This window comes from Serinus canaria, chromosome 6, assembly GCF_022539315.1.
Source record: "Serinus canaria isolate serCan28SL12 chromosome 6, serCan2020, whole genome shotgun sequence".
NCBI lineage: Eukaryota > Metazoa > Chordata > Aves > Passeriformes > Fringillidae > Serinus > Serinus canaria.
The window spans coordinates 30,410,900-30,428,573 of NC_066320.1; the positions used below are offsets into that span (position 1 = coordinate 30,410,900).

Consider the following 17,674-nt stretch of genomic DNA (forward strand, 5'->3'; position numbering starts at 1 on the left):
TTTCCACAGAAGGAAATCAGTCAGCAGGCAGAGGAGAAGAAAGTCTTCAGCTAGCAGGAAAGAATAAAAACTTAATCCATGGATTACAGTAGAAAATTAGGAAAATGGCATAACAGACTTCAGATAACATTTGTGGAACTGTGGAATACCTCCAAGGTGCAAATTTAACTCTCTGAGAGCTAAAAAATGAACACAGAAAAACCAAATCACCTGCTTGAAACAAAATCAGGGCAACAAATAAATTTATATTAACAGCACCTGTCCACCACATTTCTGCATGTTTTCATCCTGTTATTTTAAAAAGGTACCAAAGTAGAAGAGATGCACTTAAATCCATTTCAATACAAGCAGAGCAAGATTCAAGATCTTCTGAAAGGCTATAAAAAAATGTTAAACCCAGACATGTGTCATTACAACCACTGTGGTTTGTCACAGTAGCCACTGTTGCTGCTGATTGGAATAGAGGTTGTGGGGAAAGGGAATTATGGCTTCCAGTGAAGGCAGTGGGAATCTTCCAATCAGATAATTTTTAATTGAAAACCACCAGTTTTAAAGAGGAACTTTTTTAGGGAGTTTCTTGGGGTTGGCATGGGGTTTCCAGTCAGAGTAGAAAGAGGCAGAAAGGAAGCAAAGAACAGTTTGGTGTCTGGAGCACTTCCAGAGCACATGGTGAAGAGCACATCCATCATCCCTCTCCAGGCTGACCTGCAGCCATGTGACCATAAAGCTCTGCCTGGAGCACAGGCTGTTTTGGGGTGTCTTCCTTCTGCTTCCAAGTTAAAAATAAAAAGGAAAAAATACAACAGAAAACTTTTAAACTCTTGCCATGATGCCAAACCTTTTCCCTCTTTCCATCTGTTATGATTTTTTTAAAAATCTCCCATGCAAATGGTCCTCCAGCCTCCCCAGAATGCATCAGAAACCTCACTAATTAAAGGATACAGCCTCAATAAAAAGAGAACATATTTTGGGTCTACATTATGAACACTTCAAGCCATTTTCCATCAAAGACTGTACATTTGTTTACTCAAATAACCCATGCTATTCATGAGTAGACACTTTACAAGACAGAGGCAAAGGCATTATTCCTGAAAGGATTGCTTTGTAATGTAGGATCTATGACAAGGTCCAAAGGAAGCTTCTCTGGACGTGTTCCATCACTTGATGTTCAGGAAACCATTTTGTATGACACAAAGGATTAGGAAAAATAAGCTGCATGACATTTATTTTGTAATTTTAACATTAATATCTGTAGAAACGTTTTATTGTCAGTACAAAAGTTAACAGATTTTAATACTTATTTTACCCAATTAAAAAATTATTAAAAAAAAAAAAAACCAAACCAAACACACCACCACATAAAACAGTGAAATTTGCATTCATATTCCATGGCCATATCAATGTGAATGTTCTGAAAGTAAAAATACAAGGTTCTGTAAAAAAGATGCAAACAACAGTGATATTCTAGCAGAGGCCAGTGCTACACCTACTGTTATGGAATGGTTCAGAAGGAAATACTGGAGTCAGCATGAATTAATCCCCTAAAAGATGCTGATATTCCTATGGCAAGCTGTCATTATAAACAACTTCTCTCTTTTTAACTTAAGTTACAACAGAGGGATAAAGGCAAAAGATCCAGGCCAAAAGGTCTGGAACCTATTATCCAACTGAGGCAAGAGAATTGTAGATAATTTGATGCATGTGCAACTCAGGGTAGAAGCTCAGCTCCTTTTAGAGCAGTCTGTTCTGCTGTGGTCATAGATCAACTCATGTCTCTCCTTACTTTAAGAACCTTCTTCAAAATGTTCTTTATTTTCTTTTCTTTTTTTTTTTTTTTTTTTTTTGAGTGGAACGACTCTGCTTTTCTTGTCAAAGGATTTGGTTGTGATAAGAATAATCATCTGACACTGCAGTTTTTAAACACAAATAAATCAAAAGTTTAATTTCCCCAAATTAGTTATATACTGTAAATATTTATTTTCTTAAAGATCTGAAAACTAGTAAAGTCTGAGCAATATACCTACTAGTCCTCTGTGCTGCCTGCATAGAAATGCCATTTAAATTACAAAAACACAACAACCCTATAAACGATTAACTGTTTTGTACATTACCAATTAGTTAATAAATTAATGATATACCATTTTCCCTGAAAGCAAAGTATTTTCCACCTTTGGATGGTGAAAATTAAGAAATTCTGTGTAAGAACAGCATAGCAAATAGCTGTTAAAAAAGAGACTAATTTGCTAGGTGGATTGGGACATCCATTTTTTAAATCAATACAAAAAATAATTCATTGTAAATATATATAATATATATTTATACATATTTTTGAATATATTTACATACATCCAGCACCTATATACTGCATTTGTGCTCTGTAAGTGTGTGCCAACATATATTTTCTCCAAATATTACAAAATAAACAAGGAAGGCAGACCCAGAGTTTGCCTCAAGTCCGACTGGTCCATTGTACAAACAAAGTCTGTTGCAGCTCACAGGAAGCCAGAAAATTGATAGCAATGGGTATCTAGACACAGCTCATAAACATTCTTCTTTCTTGGGAACATCTGAAAGCTGCAAGTGATGAGAATCTTTATGTAGGTTCTGACTGCTTTCCTCCAAATTTGGGGTTTTTTTTCCTTTTTCCATCTCTCTTTTTTTTCCGCATTTCCTATGTACAAGCAGAAACATGAAGGTCCTGGAGGAAAGCTTTTGCTTTGCATACTGTAGGTAGCTTGATGTTCTTGCCTCTTTGCTCCTGTTTTCATGTTTTCACACTCCCGTTCATGTGCTGGTACTTGGGGAGACAAGGTTCGTAAGGCATCGGGTCGGGGGAGAACACGGAGTCGTCCCCCGAGGAACACGAGCTCCTCGTGTCAGGGTAGCTGGGTGAATACTGTTCCAGAGGCCCACTGAGGTCCAGATACTCCTGTGGCAAGAGGAATAAAACCAGTTTTTAGTCAGTGAAGAGAGCTGACAATAAAATGTCACCACTGGGCGGATTTTGGAAGAGAGCGGTTGGAGAATGACGCTCGCTTACTGCGAATCGGCTGCGTTCAAAACTGCCTCCTTGCCTAAATACCTCATAAAACAAGGAGCTCGACCAGGGAAAGAAAAAACAAGCCAATAACACGGTATTTTCTGAAGTCCAACATCACCAGCATTAGCTGTGTCAGTGGGAATAAACATGGCAACCACATCAAAAGAGGGCTTTTCACTTGCAATGATAAAAATGAAATTTCATCCTAAATAGAACCATTTTTCTTTAGCACATGGTAGTGATTTGGAGAGGGAAAGACGCTTCCAACTTTGTATGCCTTTGGTCACTTTGAATCTCTGTTTTATATTCTGTGATATTAAATTTGTGTTTCAACATGCAGTGGCATACGTGCAAAAAAGATCTGAAGGAAAAACAAAATCAAATTCACACGATTTGGGTTTTTGACACCACATATTTGTGTCTTGTGCGTCCCAGAGTAGCCATGACCAAAGCAGTCATTAAAAAAGGAAATATCATCTGCTGAATCCAAGTTTTGGGTTAAGGCTCTTTTGCTAGAAACAACAGTTTTGGCAAGAGAATAAAGTTATTTTTCCCCTTGAAATGTTCCTTCTCTTTCAACTTCTAAAGGCAGCTGCATTCATTTAAATTCAATCTCTTCATTTGCTAAACCACAAGTCATGATCGGACTGACGAGTCGAGTCTTCCACCTCAGTCAGTATTTTATGCTGCTGTGCTTAGGTTTGGGCTAATTTAGTCCTTTGGCTAACATTCCTTTTTTAAGTCAGAGATTCAGTCATTACCATCTTAGAGTTTAAAAATGGTCAAGGAGGGTGTGGTATATTTTAAAATGCCGGAAAATTTAATAGGGATCAAAAGGAGGGAGTTTGGATCTATTGATTACTGACTATGTGGCTGCCATGGGTCTTGAAAAATCCACGAGGGCAATCCTGTTACATATTTGTGGATTAGCAAATCAGCCCTACGTGAGCAGAAACAATCAGACATTTTCTAAAGAGATAGAAAAAGAAAGGATCCCAGTCTTTGAAGAAACAGGACTTTCCCAGGGGCTATCAGACATGGCTCATCCTGTCAGAAGACTTGATGTAATTCAGATATGAATTCACTATTGATGATAGGATCCTTATCCAGTGTCAAGAGCCAGAGTCACACCAAGGGGCACAAGAATCCAGGTTGGTTTCTGGCGCTGACAAAGCACCACAGCCACGAGGCTGACTCCTGGTGACTTCTGCTCATGTGGGTCACAGAAAAATGGGAATGAGAGCCTTTTGGGGAAAAAAACCCAGCAAGAAAACACATTAAAAACCCAACAAGTGATGACTCAACATGGAAAAGAGCAAGGCATTACTATTTAAGCAGAAATCATTACTTGCACAAAGGCAGAAGAAATTATTGGCTGCCCCAGCAAAACGAGTTGTTGGGTGAAGCAGACCGAGCCAGGGTTATTCTGGGGGGAAAGGGAGAGTGGGGAGAGGATAAGCAGAAGTGAGCCTGGAGGACCTGCACTTCAGGAAGACCACGCAGATTGCACAGAATCCGAGCTCTCCAAAGCTGTGGAGGAAAATGGGACACGTTGGAGTTCTCAGGAGACACCGGGATGACGACAAGCGCTCGGGAACATGAAACGTGCTTTGAAGACAAGTGGAACCATTTGCTTTCTATGTCCAGGGTAAATAGGACAAAGGCAATATCTGATGTTGAAAGATTAGAGATTAGGAAAACAAAGCAACAGGCTGTCCAGAGGCGATGCCGAAATACAGCAGTGGAGATCTGTGAGGACAAGTTACATAAACATCTGTCAGGAATGACAAACGTATAGTGGGCCCTGCCATAGGCCCATCAGATGGACTGGATGTGTTCCTGAGCTTTTTCCAGACGTTTTTCCTATGATTCTAGTCTAAAGTAATTTACATAACCCTAAAGGCCTTTTCAGGTTAACTTTGAGATCATTCCAGGTCTATGAGCAGTACGGGGTTGGGAAGGCTCGACGGTCAAACACACGCAAGAAAGAAAGCAATATCCTTTCCCAGGCTTGGAATTGCAGCCCAGAACCTCCCTCTTGAATTTGCAAACACGTATCCAGTCCAAGCCACCCAGCACTCTGCAATGGCAGCCAGCCCACCTCCAACTGGTCTTGTGAAATCATGTATGAATGAGGCAGGAAAAGATGCAGGGAGTGCTGGAAGATGTGAAAATGGTAACAGGACACAGGGCTACATCCATGGCTCCAGAGAGAGAGAGCATATTCCTTCCATATCTCTCAGCCAGCCCTGAAGGTGCCACTTTGTAGAGTAAGCCTTAAAACCAGAACCCAGATAAATTTACAGCTGCTACTAAAGCCAAAGAATCCTTTTCAACCAGATCCACTGGGCAAATGACGATCATAAAAAAAACGCCACCTCTTTACTCAGGCTCTCCTGTCATCTCCATTGTGAAAAGGCTTTCCCAAAGCTGCTCCACAATCCATTTTTTATTTCTCTGACAATTCAAAAAAATTAGAAAATAATGTTGAGGAGTCACATAGAGTGATTCAAATCTATTTTTTTTCTACAAAGAGGCAATAACAAATACCAAAATCTTGTTTTGAAATGGTCAAATCCAGTTGTTGCAACTTCCCTGTGTAACTGCTTTGTTCTTTTTTTGCTCCTATTAAACATTTCATTTCTCAGAAGTAATAGGAGTTTGTAGAATATTTCTGGGACACCAAGTATTGTCTCTCAAAAGAAATTTCCACCAAAAGAATCAACATTTCCATCACTTGTGATTTTTCCTCAAAGGTGCACGTGGTTCAGTGATAAGAGGACTGATTCCTGTGTGAATACCCTAATCAGTGTGTTCCTTGCTAAAACTAATAATATCTCAGACCTCTGAAAGAAAGCTCTTCAAATAAAGCCTTCCTGCATTCACATACCCCAACCTGAAGCAGTGCTAGGCAGGACCTTTGGATAATTGGATGGCTGTTTGCACATCCCCCGTGGGTCCTCATTCCCTCCACAGAGAGCTATTGCAGTGAACCTAATTCACTCTCAGACACATCATCTGAAATCTGCCATTGACAGCTTCTCCTCTCCTGACCTACATAGCATGGCTGGGAATCAAACTGAGCCAGCAAATGAGAACCACCAGGAACTCCACACCCCTCCCTGACGTGCAATTCCTGCTGAAACACGAACACTGCCCCTCAACCTGCCACGTGCTGTCCCTCAACACTAAAAACATCCAGAGATGCAGGAGAAATAAACAAGAACTCCTCAAAGATGTGGTTCTTTTTAGTTACATAATTCCAGGCACAATGGCAGGAGAGCCAGGATTTCATAGGATACATAGATTAGCTGTGTGTAACCTCAGAGGACAATGACAAACAGAATAAGAAGTGAACTTGAGCAGGATTTCATAATTGAATAAATTCCATCTGTCCCCTGGACCATTTTTCCTGATCAGCAGCTTGTGGGGGGAAGACAATTTACCTACCTCATTAGTTGTGAGAGTGAGAATCCGATCCAAGTCCTCCACCAACTGTTTGAAAGTGGGTCTGTGAGAAGGCACAGCATGCCAGCAATCTCTCATCATCATATAGCTGGAAGAAACACACATTTGCTTGGCTTAATTAAAATCACACATCCTCCTCACAAACCTCTCCATGCACAGTCAGTGCTGCCCTTCACAAGGCAAGCAGTGAGCACACACAGCTCTGCTCATGGACAGCTGAAAATCCCCAAACCTGGCCAACACTCCCTGCCCTCAGAGGGGCTTCCTACTCCTGTCTCTCCCTTGCTCAGTGTCTAAATTACCTTTTTGTGGGCCCAGTTCTGTGGCCCAGCAACTTCAAAGGTATTAAATTGCAATATTTTTTACATTGCAATATTTTTTACATGCCAGGGATTGCAGTCTTTGTGAAGAAATTAAAATGCAAAAAAAAAATTAACTATAGTTAATTGGAACACCTGAAATCACACTCCTCACACAACCAGGGGATAATGCTGTGTTAACACAGGGACTCCCAGATGTATTTTGTTATGTATAAAAGCAGCCTGATGTACCTCCCCTTTGATTAGTGGTATGTGCAACATTTATCAATTTCCATGTTGGTAAGACTAAAATCAAACAAATATGGGTGTAAAAACACAGACAGAGACTGGCTTGTAGATGATTTCTTCTTTCTGCAATAGGATCACAGCAGGGTGTGCATCCTCTGCCAAACATTTCCTGAAATCCTTCCTCTACCTTTTCCTTACACATCTATACCCTCACAAACATGCTGAATTTTAGAGTCAAATAGTTCTGAAAGTGTTTGATTCTTCTGGGGGTAGCAGTGAGCACATGAACTCAGCACAGCTGTGCCCTTCAGCCCTGGCACAGCAATCCAGGGTCCTTACAGCTCGTTGGTGCAGTTGGCAGGTTTATCCATCCGGTGCCCTTCTTTAAGCAGCTTAAAAAGTTCCTCCACTGGGATTCCTGGGTAGGGTGACCCTCCTAAGGTGAAGATCTCCCACATCAACACACCAAATGACCAACTGCAAATCAAAGAGAAAACTGCATCAGTAGATCTGCCTGGAAGCAGGGAATCCCATCCCTCCTAGAGATGTTTAAACCAGGCTCTGCAGGTCTGCCTGCCCAGAGCAGGACAGGGATCTGGGAAGTGCATCAGATGCATGGACAGCATTTAGGATGGGGACTGACCCCAGCATGTTCCCAAATACTCTTTTCCTCTCTCTGGTGTGCTCTGAGCACCCAGGGGCTACTGCCCAGCACTGCATCTTCACAGATTAATGACTTACAGAGCCCTCACAGCTCAGCTGGGGTGCAATTATGTGGCAGGATATTTTGGAAAAAGCAGACTGTTCAAAACAAAAATATTTTGCGTCACCCTGACTGCCTTTTATTTTTTTCTCTCTCTTTTGTTGTTAACTTCTGCTAGGAAATGAAGGGGGATAATTTTTAAGCCAGTTTTCCTGCCTGATCCTGCCTGGCTGGCAAGCTGGGGCTCTGTGGCAGGCAGCTCTGCCAGGTGAGCACCAGCACAGAGCCTGCACTGGCTCCCCAGCTCCTCTGCAGCTCCCCCAGCTCTGCAGCACTGCATTTCAGTAAACTGTTTGCACAAACTTACAATAATATTATCTTTAGCCATCTTCAAAGCCACCATGGGGCCAAGAGTCTCCAAGCCCCAGCACTGAAATCCTCGTGCTCCCTGGCTGCTGAGGAGCTCAGGCTGACTCTCAGTCCCGAGCCAGTGAAGTGGTTTACTTCAGGTTCACTTAAATATTTTGCCAAGATGTTATTTTAAAACTCAAGTTTGATCCACCCTTAACCTGTGTATATAGTTTCCTTTGTAAATGATGTAGAGATTGCAGGAAACGCCTCAGCAAATGATTTTCTTTAGGAGAGAGCAGCTTGGAAACTGCACCCAGGTTAAAGAAAGAGGAGATGCTTCTCATTTTCTCCATCCTGCCTTTTTCCTTTTTAACCCTGCACTGACTTGCATAACCTTTTGCTCCTCTGCTGGGAAGCATCCAACCCTTTACAGTTAATAGCTTTTCTTGGAGAAATAAAAAACAGAATCTTCATCTGTATTGCATAAGAAATAAATGTCCACTTCAAGCACATAGAACTGTAATAGGAAGCAGAATAAACCCTGAGCAGTTGCATCAGCCAGTGGCTCTGTGCACACATTAAAAGAGTTTTGAAGTGTCAGAGTCCAATGATTTCCTATTACATGTGAAGTACTGCTGGGAAGCAACACCACTTCTGAAAATCAGAGAAAACTTTTCCAGCGTACCCAGCCTACGTTTTACTGCAGCAAATCTTAGCACAGATTTTTATAAGAAGTTTTCAGGAACTTTCTTTTTTTTTTTTTTTTGTTGCTCTTTTCTCTCTCTCCCCTTTTATTTTTTTAAACCTGAAGGAAGTCCAGAGCATGTCAAAAGGCAAGCAAATTAGATAGACTCTTTGTAGCTGCACATCCGTAAATAAGTTCAAGGGGGGAAACTTCCGCAGTGACAGAAGGAGGTTAGCATTTTCCACCTTTCATGTGCTTTGAAGCTGGGCAGATTAGTAACAGAGCACTGGTTAGCAGTCTACCATAAAATCCTCACTTTCTAAGGGCAAGTCCTGTTCCATCTATTAATATGTGAAACAGAATGAAAACTCTTAAAGGTAAAGGAAAACAGCGAAACACATATGAAATATCCCAAATTTTAACAAACACAAAGCAAAACAAGCCCACCCCCTTCCCATCCCCAAAACCCCACTGAAATCAGGCCACTTACACATCACTTTGATGTGTGTAAACTCTGTCAAACAGAGCTTCTGGAGCCATCCACTTTACTGGAAGCCGTCCCTGTGAGTTTGGAGAGGAAGAGGAATTAAAATGGCAGCAATTTCCAGGATGATTTCTCTAAGAGCTGTCTGCTAAAGCAAACCAGCACATAATTTACCTTGAACATTTTCAGTGAGAGAACAGCAAGATGGGCTAAAGTACAGAGACTGTTATAAAAATGGATACAGGCATTGAAGATAAAATTAAAAGCAATGAGAGTTCCCAAAACTTTCCCAGACTGCTTGCTAGGAGAATGATGGGATAAGGAGATCAAAATCAAAAGTATCATTCTGCTATGGCTCTTTAAAGACAAAAAAACCCCACAATTAATAAACTTCTGAAAAACAAGCCTGCCTGCAGAAATAAATTGATTACTAAACCAAATAATTTTGGTTTCCTGTCCCTTTTGCAAGGACCCAAAGCTCACAGTCAGAGGTGCTGTTGCTTTGCACACACAGAACTGGGAATTGCACTGGGTCTGAAATGAAGAAGGTTCAATGCCCTCCAATGCTGCTGTACATGGTGGTTCTGGCAGATGTTACCATTAAAATGCCACTGATCACTTAGTGATTTTCACAAATAAGCCACTTAACATGATTGTTAATAACAAGTGATATTTATACAAATAAAATGTGTAGAACTCAACGAGTTCTGCAGAGTTCCCATCAAAACCCAAGTGCAGCTCAGCAGGACCTTAAGAGATCCCCTGAGGAGGTGTCAGGAGCTCAAACCAGGTACCAATGCTACAGCCCAAATGTTTTATCTTCCTGATTTGGTACAGGCTAAGCAGCAAAACAGTGACAGTGTGGGGAATAAAGTTAATTTTCTCTATCTCTAGCCCCACTTTGAGATCACCAAAACAACCTGTCCCCAACAAGCTAAGCACAGGCACAGGCAGAAGGCTGAATGTGACATCACCACAGGTAAACAGGATTTTTATTGTGGTTGTTGCTGGTTTGTATTGCAAGATCCTAGGCTGGGTGCTAAACCAGCTGGGATCAGCAGGAATATTTCCACTTACTACAACTGACTGGAGTCAGGGACACAATAAAAAAAAATTATTGTATTTTAGCATTTCTAATCCTCCAAAATGCAGCCTCTTTGCTTGTCTTTTTAACCAACTATCCCTGTAAGAGGAGACAGAAATGCTCATGTCCTTGATCCCTGCTTTTTTGTCTGGGATGAAAAGTGAGTCTGCTCTAAAAGAAGCCCATTAACTTTACAACCATAGCTCTGAAATGAATCACTGAAAGAAACACTTGTTTCCAGAGATTAGAAAACCATCCACTTACATTAGTAGTCTTTTTATAATAATCTATATTGTTGATGTCTCTGGCTAAACCAAAGTCTGCTATTTTCATGACATTGTTTTCTGTTACCAAAACATTTCTTGCCGCCAAGTCTCGATGGATGCACTGGAAAGAAAAAAAAGAAGAAAAAAAAAAGCCCACTGAAATAAACTGCAGCAAAAGTGGAAGTGCTTCAACACCACAATTAAATCTCCTTTATAGATTTTAACCTAAATGACCAGGTGGGAAAGCCACACATTCACTACAAGCCTGTGAAATATGATTTTTCTTAATCATTGCAATCCATCCCCCCTCAGCTAGTGTCTCCAAGCTGAACAATGGCCCTAAGAAGTGTGTTAGAAAGTCCTGCTCTGCTTAAATCTTATATTTTTGCTAAGGCTGAAAGCTGGGTGGTGACCCAGGCTGTGCCCAGCATTTTTTGATGTACTGTCCTTTACATGTGCCCAGGTACAGGTAAAGCAGTTTCATCAGAAATACTGCTAATGAACATTTTTATTGTGTGGCTTCTCTTAAATTATTTTATCTCACCAGAGATAAAAGCTGGCATCCAGTCTGAACCAGTGCAACTGTTTTTAATATTAAAGATATTAATATAATAGTCAGCAGGATGTCTAGGGTGTGTATAATTATTTTGACCACAAGACTATAAAAATGTAATTATGAAAAGGAAAAGAAAAAAAAACCCAAAACAATCAGGGTTTGACTGTTTGTTTTTAAGATAGTTTTGATACTGAAACTAAACCTATTGCCTCCTGAGAGATGTTTCCTTCTTGTCAGCATTATTCTGGCACTGAGGGGACTCTGAGACTGCTCTGGGTGTTATTCCTGAGTTCAGGTAGCTTTATTAGGGTTGATACAAGGTGGCAGTGAGGGCATGGTAAGAAACACTGCACTTTAAATCCCAGCAGGACATTTTATTTATTTTCAACTTAAATATATTTTTTCCCTCCTCAGTTTTTGATAACTCTTGACATTGTATGTGTTATTTCAGTATGTGCATAGACACACTACAAAAAGCTATATAACAACCAGTCTTTTTTCTTGCTCTTTTCTTGCTCCAGCAAACTGCTGAGATCTCTTATCCCACATGGGTAAAATGAAGTTTCTGCTCCTCACTGGGTTAGCCATGGGGAACTGCCAGGAAAAACCTGCTCCAGCAATGCCTTAGGAGCACAGGACCAGCCCACAGTGCATGATTTCAGCATCCCATCAGTCCTCTAACTCAGCATCAGCAATGCTGGGGTGGCAGAAAAAGCATGGGCCAAGCTTCCTACTTTTAAAATCATCCATCCAACCTTGGAAATGGGATACTGGTTCTCAGTACAACTGTTTGTAAGGCAAAAACTTCTTATGAGGCAAAGGGTAGGGGAACAAACATCACCTTCACCATTTTCCTTACTGAAGTCTCAGTGAGCCCCTTCATTGGGCTGAAATAACAAGAACCCTGCCCTTCTCACAGCTGATGCATGATGGCAATCCCATGAGAAGAGCTGCTCTCTTATTATTCCAGCTCAGTAAATGGATCCCTGAGGGGAGAGGAACGGGTGAAATACAAACAGAAGTGGTGGGATATCTGGAGCACAGGAATGAACAGCTCTACTCTGGGCTGCCCCTCTGCCTTGGGCAATGCCTCTCAATCTGTCCAGCTCAGCACAGCACCAACCAAGAGCTTTTGCACACAGAAAAGGCTGCAGTGGCTCCTGAGAGCATCCTACAGCAGCACTTCAGAGCTCCTCAGGAGGACACTTGCTCTCAAGATGGCTGATGAAAAGATTTATGTTTTCCTTTCACATCAGCTCTGTTTTCTTGGGACCTGGCTCACTGCCAGGCAGGAGCTGCAATAATTTCAGAAAGAGATATCCTGAGGTGTGTCACCTAATCAATAGCCCTGCTTTTCTCCATCAGGAGAGCTGTGCCTTGCTGTCACGCACGTCACCCTGCTGGGCTAAGATTTACTGTTTCAAAACAAAAAGAATAAAAGCAAATTTAAACCTGGATTCCCTTTCTTCCCCAACCTCTACAAGTGCAGAAAAAATAACAAAATCATGACTCCACACAACAGGAATGGAAGGCTACACTCAGCCCTGGTTTTTGGTTGAAAATATGGGAGTGGACATGACTGGAAATCTGTATAAATCCCACTAACCACCCCACACCCTGCAGGAAGTACTTATCATCGCAATCTGCTGCTGGGATTTAGCCTTTGGGTCCAAACATCACCCAGGGTATCCAGGATGGCACGTCCACTAAGCCACAGTGTGTTTACAGAGTTAGTTATACAGGGCTATTTAAGGTTTTATAACTATGATTTAATCAAAGTGCTGGTTAAAAAGAAATGCTTGAAGACAGGTTTTAGAAATAAGTGTCTGGGGACATGACAAGATAAATAAATTCTTTCAATCAGCTCACTTTCCTGAAACACCAGTTTACAGTAAAGTGTATCATTGAAGTGACTAACACCCTCCACTTATTCTTGCCTCCTCTGCCCACTCTTTTTGCCCTGCTGTCTTGGGTCTTCTCAACCCTGCCTGTTGTTATTCTGGAAGTCCTTTCAGCCACTGAAATAATTTGTTTTACACCACAATGTGAAAGGATTTGGTTGGTTTGACTGGAAACAGAAGGCAAACAGAGGCTGCTGCCTCCTGGCTGGAGTGATGTGACTCGTGTAACCAAGTGACCACCTGGGCTCCTGCATTCAAACTGCAGATACATGCACAGCATTTACTTCAAATGATCCACCCCAGGCCTCATTTCAGCAACACTGCTAAACAAAGATGAAAAACCTTTTAAGTGCATGAATTCTCCCACTGATCTGCAGGGCTGTGGACTCAACAGCCTCTTTGAGGCAGCTCCTACTCCCAGCAAACTCCCGAACGCGAACGAGCACAAAATCAAACTGAGAAAAAAAGCTCCGTATTTGCTGAACTCCACCTACTTTTTGGGAAGCCAGGTACTCCATGCCTCGTGCCAGCTGGTAGGTGCAGGACACCAGGTCCTTGAATGTCATCTGCTCCTCGGGCACCCTGTTGATGTCAAAGGAGTACTCCATGCCGGGCGGGCGGCGCGCTCGCAGGTACTCCCGCAGGTTCCCCTTGGAAGCATATTCCACTATCACATACAAAGGACCTTGGCATGGAAAGAACCATGGCAAAAGCAGGGTTAGGTACCAGGGTAAAGTGGTTTTTATGTAAAAAACAGCTTTTAGTGTGCTATAATTGATTAAATGAATCAATGAAACGGGAAAATGGCAAGCACTGCTTTAAAAAAATAAAAGGTTTGAATATCACTTCCCCAAGTGATTGCCCAAAGCTCCACAGCAGGAGAGGCAGAGCCACAATTAGTGCCTTAAAGTACCTAAACCCTGCCCCAGTGCTTGCTCCTTTCAGACTATGCCATGTATTGAAAACCAAACATTTTCAATCAAAAAATAGCCTGAGATCTCCAACAAAGGGAAAGCACTTCTTGAATTATTTTTTTTTAATTTCCAGAGTGTTATGCCATTCTGCATCACTATATGTAGCATAATTAGCTCTTCCAGGAGTGAAAGTACTCATTTCAAATTTGTGGGCTGCAAGTTCTCCTAAAGCAGGGCTGACAATTCAGAACAGCAGACATGGGTAAAGGCCCTGCAAAAGGTCATTTGTTCCTTACAGCAAGGGATTAGAGAGTTTTCATTTGATACAGGACCCTTTCTCATATTAAGGCTGCGACTATAATGAGAAACAGAAGTTAAAATATTGCTGTTAAGCTAAAGAAATACCTAAAAATCCTATCACGGCATGACTGTTTCCTTAAAACCTCTTGAAAAATTATGATTAATGAGACTTTCACAGACCTGTTGGAAAGTCCTGGTTTGCTTTTTCTTTTCTCTACTCACCATCCTGGGTACAAGCTCCAAGAAGATTGATGATATTTTTATGCTTCCCAATCATCTTCATCATCTCCATCTCTGACACCAGGTCAGACAGGTCTTTTTCTGTGGCATCATCTGCAGAAGGCACAGGTTCAGTTCATAAATTTTAGTGTGCCAGCCTCAGCTTCAGTAAGGCTCATCAGCTGGAGTAAAATATGTTGGCTCAAAATGCAAAAAATGGGATTTGTTTTCCGGTTTACACTGCACATCATATATTATGGCCTGCCAAAAAATCATCTCAGCCTCTTTGGTGGACTGTCCAACTCTTCAGTGTTCTTATGTAAAGTGGCAGCACAGCAAGATCAGATATAAAAAAGCACAGCAAGACCAGACATAAAAAAGCTGTCCTTAGCTATCAAACCTCCAATAACACTGCCTTTCCTGCACACTAACCTTACAATTAAATTCAAAATAAATTGGTACCAACCACCTGGACTCAATGGGCTCAGATCTACACAAGGACAGCCTCTGACATGAAATAAACCGAAAGCAGAGAGACCCACACGACGCTAATACATCTCCTGGCTCCCAAATCCTCGCTGCTCAAGATAAACAGGCTGTCAAGGGTGCAGATTTACACCCCAAACTGCTGAAGGCTGAGGTCAGCTATGTGCTCTTTGACCCACCCCGCAACGATGACAGAGTTCAGATGCCACAAAAGAAAATTCTCTGGCTGAGAGCCGCCCCACTGCCCGTTCTGATCCCTAATCACCCAATTTTCTTACCTTTCAACATCTTCACTGCCACGGTCACTGCTTCTTTTGGCCTGTCTTTGTCAATCCCCACCGCTTCGGCCATGACCACTTGCCCAAAGCAGCCTTCTCCCAAGGGCTTGCCCAGCGTCAGCCTGGAGGTGCAAACAGCAGATTAACACACAGCATCTGCTGGAGGGGTGCAGCCAGTGAAATTCCAGGGCTAAATATAAAAACCTTTCAACTAAAAACCTTTCAACAACTTGCTGCAGCGAGAGGCGTTTATCATATGGAAGCAATAAGGGCCGGGGTGCGCGTCGGTTTCCGCGCGCCGGGCTGTGTTTTCTTAGGGGTGGTGGAGTGAGCAGCTCAGAAAGGCACAGCAGTCACCAAACTCAGCTCCTGAGCTCTCCTCATGGCTTGTGGGGAGATGCAGTGTGGAGGGACAGAGCTTTGGAAGAACATCAGAGCGTGGCTGGAGTTGGGGAGCAGCCAGCAGCAGGCGAGCGTCTGCTGTCACTGTGACAGGGCTGGGGTCACCTTTGTGTCCACGCTGGCTGCAAGGAGGTGGCAGTCAGGTTTCAGCCACAGAGGGTCCAGCATGTGGCTCTTTCTTGGCTGCAGGCTCTTTGCAGCCACAAGAGTCTTGGCTGGAGGGACCAGAAGGTGCCTCCTGCCTGCAGAGCCCAGGCTCTGCTCAGAGAGGGGAGGCAGAGGCTGGGAAAAATAAACTCGGTTGTAATCACCAACATCAAACCTTCCTAAAAGGAGCAGTCACTGAATGGGCTCTGCAGAATGCATTTTGTGGAGCATATTTCTGGTTGCAAAACCTGCTTAGATCTAACAGACAGAAAGAGGGACGCCGATCTCAGTTTCATGAGGAGAAAGAGATGAAATAAAACAGAAACTTGAAAGCCTCTGGGTAAAATCTTTTTGAGTCCAGCCTAAGTGCTTAAGGGCTAGAGCCAGGCTCCTTTACTTACAGAGAATACTTTGTGACATCCAGCAGCAGTGCTGTGGCAGGAATCAGGGAGGATGCTCAGTGAGTGTGATGCTGATAATGTTATCCAACATTGGGGCCAGATTCAAGCATTTTTGTAAACAAATTCTTAAGGACCTTCCATGGTCAACAGGAGGAGTTCACAGATATCACAGATGTTGGGACTCATTCTTAAAAGCATGGACACCTGTCTTCCACCATGAAGTACAGGGAGAGGCTGTCATGCCATCAGCAGCAAAGCTAGATGAGGGATAAGTGATTTGAAACCCTGCTTATCTGCTTGGGCACGGGACAGAAGGGAGGTGGCTCCTCCCGAGGGCAGCCAGCTCACTCTGTGACATGTGGGCTCTGGCTTGGTGAGAACTCCTCGAGCTGTTTTGGGCTGGTTTCTAAAGCAAACTCAAGTTTTAAAAAGGTGCAAAGACTGAAGGGCAGCATATGCTATGCTGAGGTCACCCTGCCTTTTCTCCAGAGCTAAAACTGAATTTAGGGTCTTGGCAGAGAACAAACATTTGCATTGGAAACTGGTTAATTTATGTGCTATTGCCCTGCTAGGACCAAAGTTACAAACCCCTCATTGTGTGCCTGCTGCCCCCCAGCCTAATAAACTGCCTCTAAATAGCCTCCTTTCATTGCAGATCTGCTCCACCTACATTTGTGCTGAGCACTGGGTTTAAATGTTTAGCAACTCTAAAATTTTCCGCATTTAGTGGATCCCCCCAGGGCACGGGCTGACAGGAGCACATATACAGACCCCACTGTTGACCAGAATGCTGCAGGTGGCAATTACAGCCTTTTACTCTTGTTTGCAGCTAAACTAATCAAATAATTTCCAGAAGAGTTATCAGAAAGCTCAAAATTACAGTTCATCCATTCAAAAGTTACAACCTTGAACTTCCAAAGAGAACTGTCCAGGATAAAAGGTGTTATTTTCTCAAAGTACCCTAAAAACTTCTTAAAGCTAGCATTAATTCTGATAAATAATCATCTTCATAAAGGTTCTACCTTTGTTAACATTATCTCTCTTTTACATGTCTTTTTCTATATTAAGCAATTACAGTTTTAATTAGATTATCCAAAGCTCATTTTGCATGTTAGTCAACAGACTTTGAAGAAAATATTATGTAGCCATGTGAATTTGAATAATTCAAAATTCAGCATGCTCTGCTTGAAACCCAACACTTTTAAGCCACAGAAATTGCACATACATGCACCCAACATGCAAAATGTTCCCCTAAATTAAAAATAATAATCTCTATTAATACATGGTATAAGCTGCCCAGAGATAGAAACATTGTCCAATAGCATAATTTAGACTTTCTCTATTTCCTACATATTCTATTAGCTGTTTTTTTAAATATTAGCCAATTAAGTAGTCAACTAAGAAACATGGTTTAATGTTCAGAGGTATTTCTTGGGGAAAT

The 17,674-nt window shown here is 42.1% G+C and overlaps 1 protein-coding gene across 3 annotated transcripts in view; it reads right to left on the bottom strand.

Moving 5' to 3' along the window:
* Positions 1–1,208: 1,208 nt before the first annotated feature.
* The window catches only part of FGFR2 (fibroblast growth factor receptor 2), an 81,858-nt gene continuing 65,392 nt past the window's right edge, over positions 1,209–17,674 (bottom strand). For all 3 annotated transcript variants that reach the window (XM_030241431.2, XM_030241437.2, XM_018910562.3), the window contains 8 exons: positions 15,284–15,405; positions 14,523–14,633; positions 13,581–13,771; positions 10,628–10,750; positions 9,286–9,356; positions 7,396–7,533; positions 6,491–6,596; positions 1,209–2,929 (listed from right to left, as the gene is read on the bottom strand). In XM_030241431.2, coding sequence (XP_030097291.1) covers positions 2,765–2,929; positions 6,491–6,596; positions 7,396–7,533; positions 9,286–9,356; positions 10,628–10,750; positions 13,581–13,771; positions 14,523–14,633; positions 15,284–15,405 — 1,027 coding nt within the window. In that variant the 3' untranslated portion in view covers positions 1,209–2,764. The remainder of the gene's footprint in view (positions 2,930–6,490; positions 6,597–7,395; positions 7,534–9,285; positions 9,357–10,627; positions 10,751–13,580; positions 13,772–14,522; positions 14,634–15,283; positions 15,406–17,674) is intronic.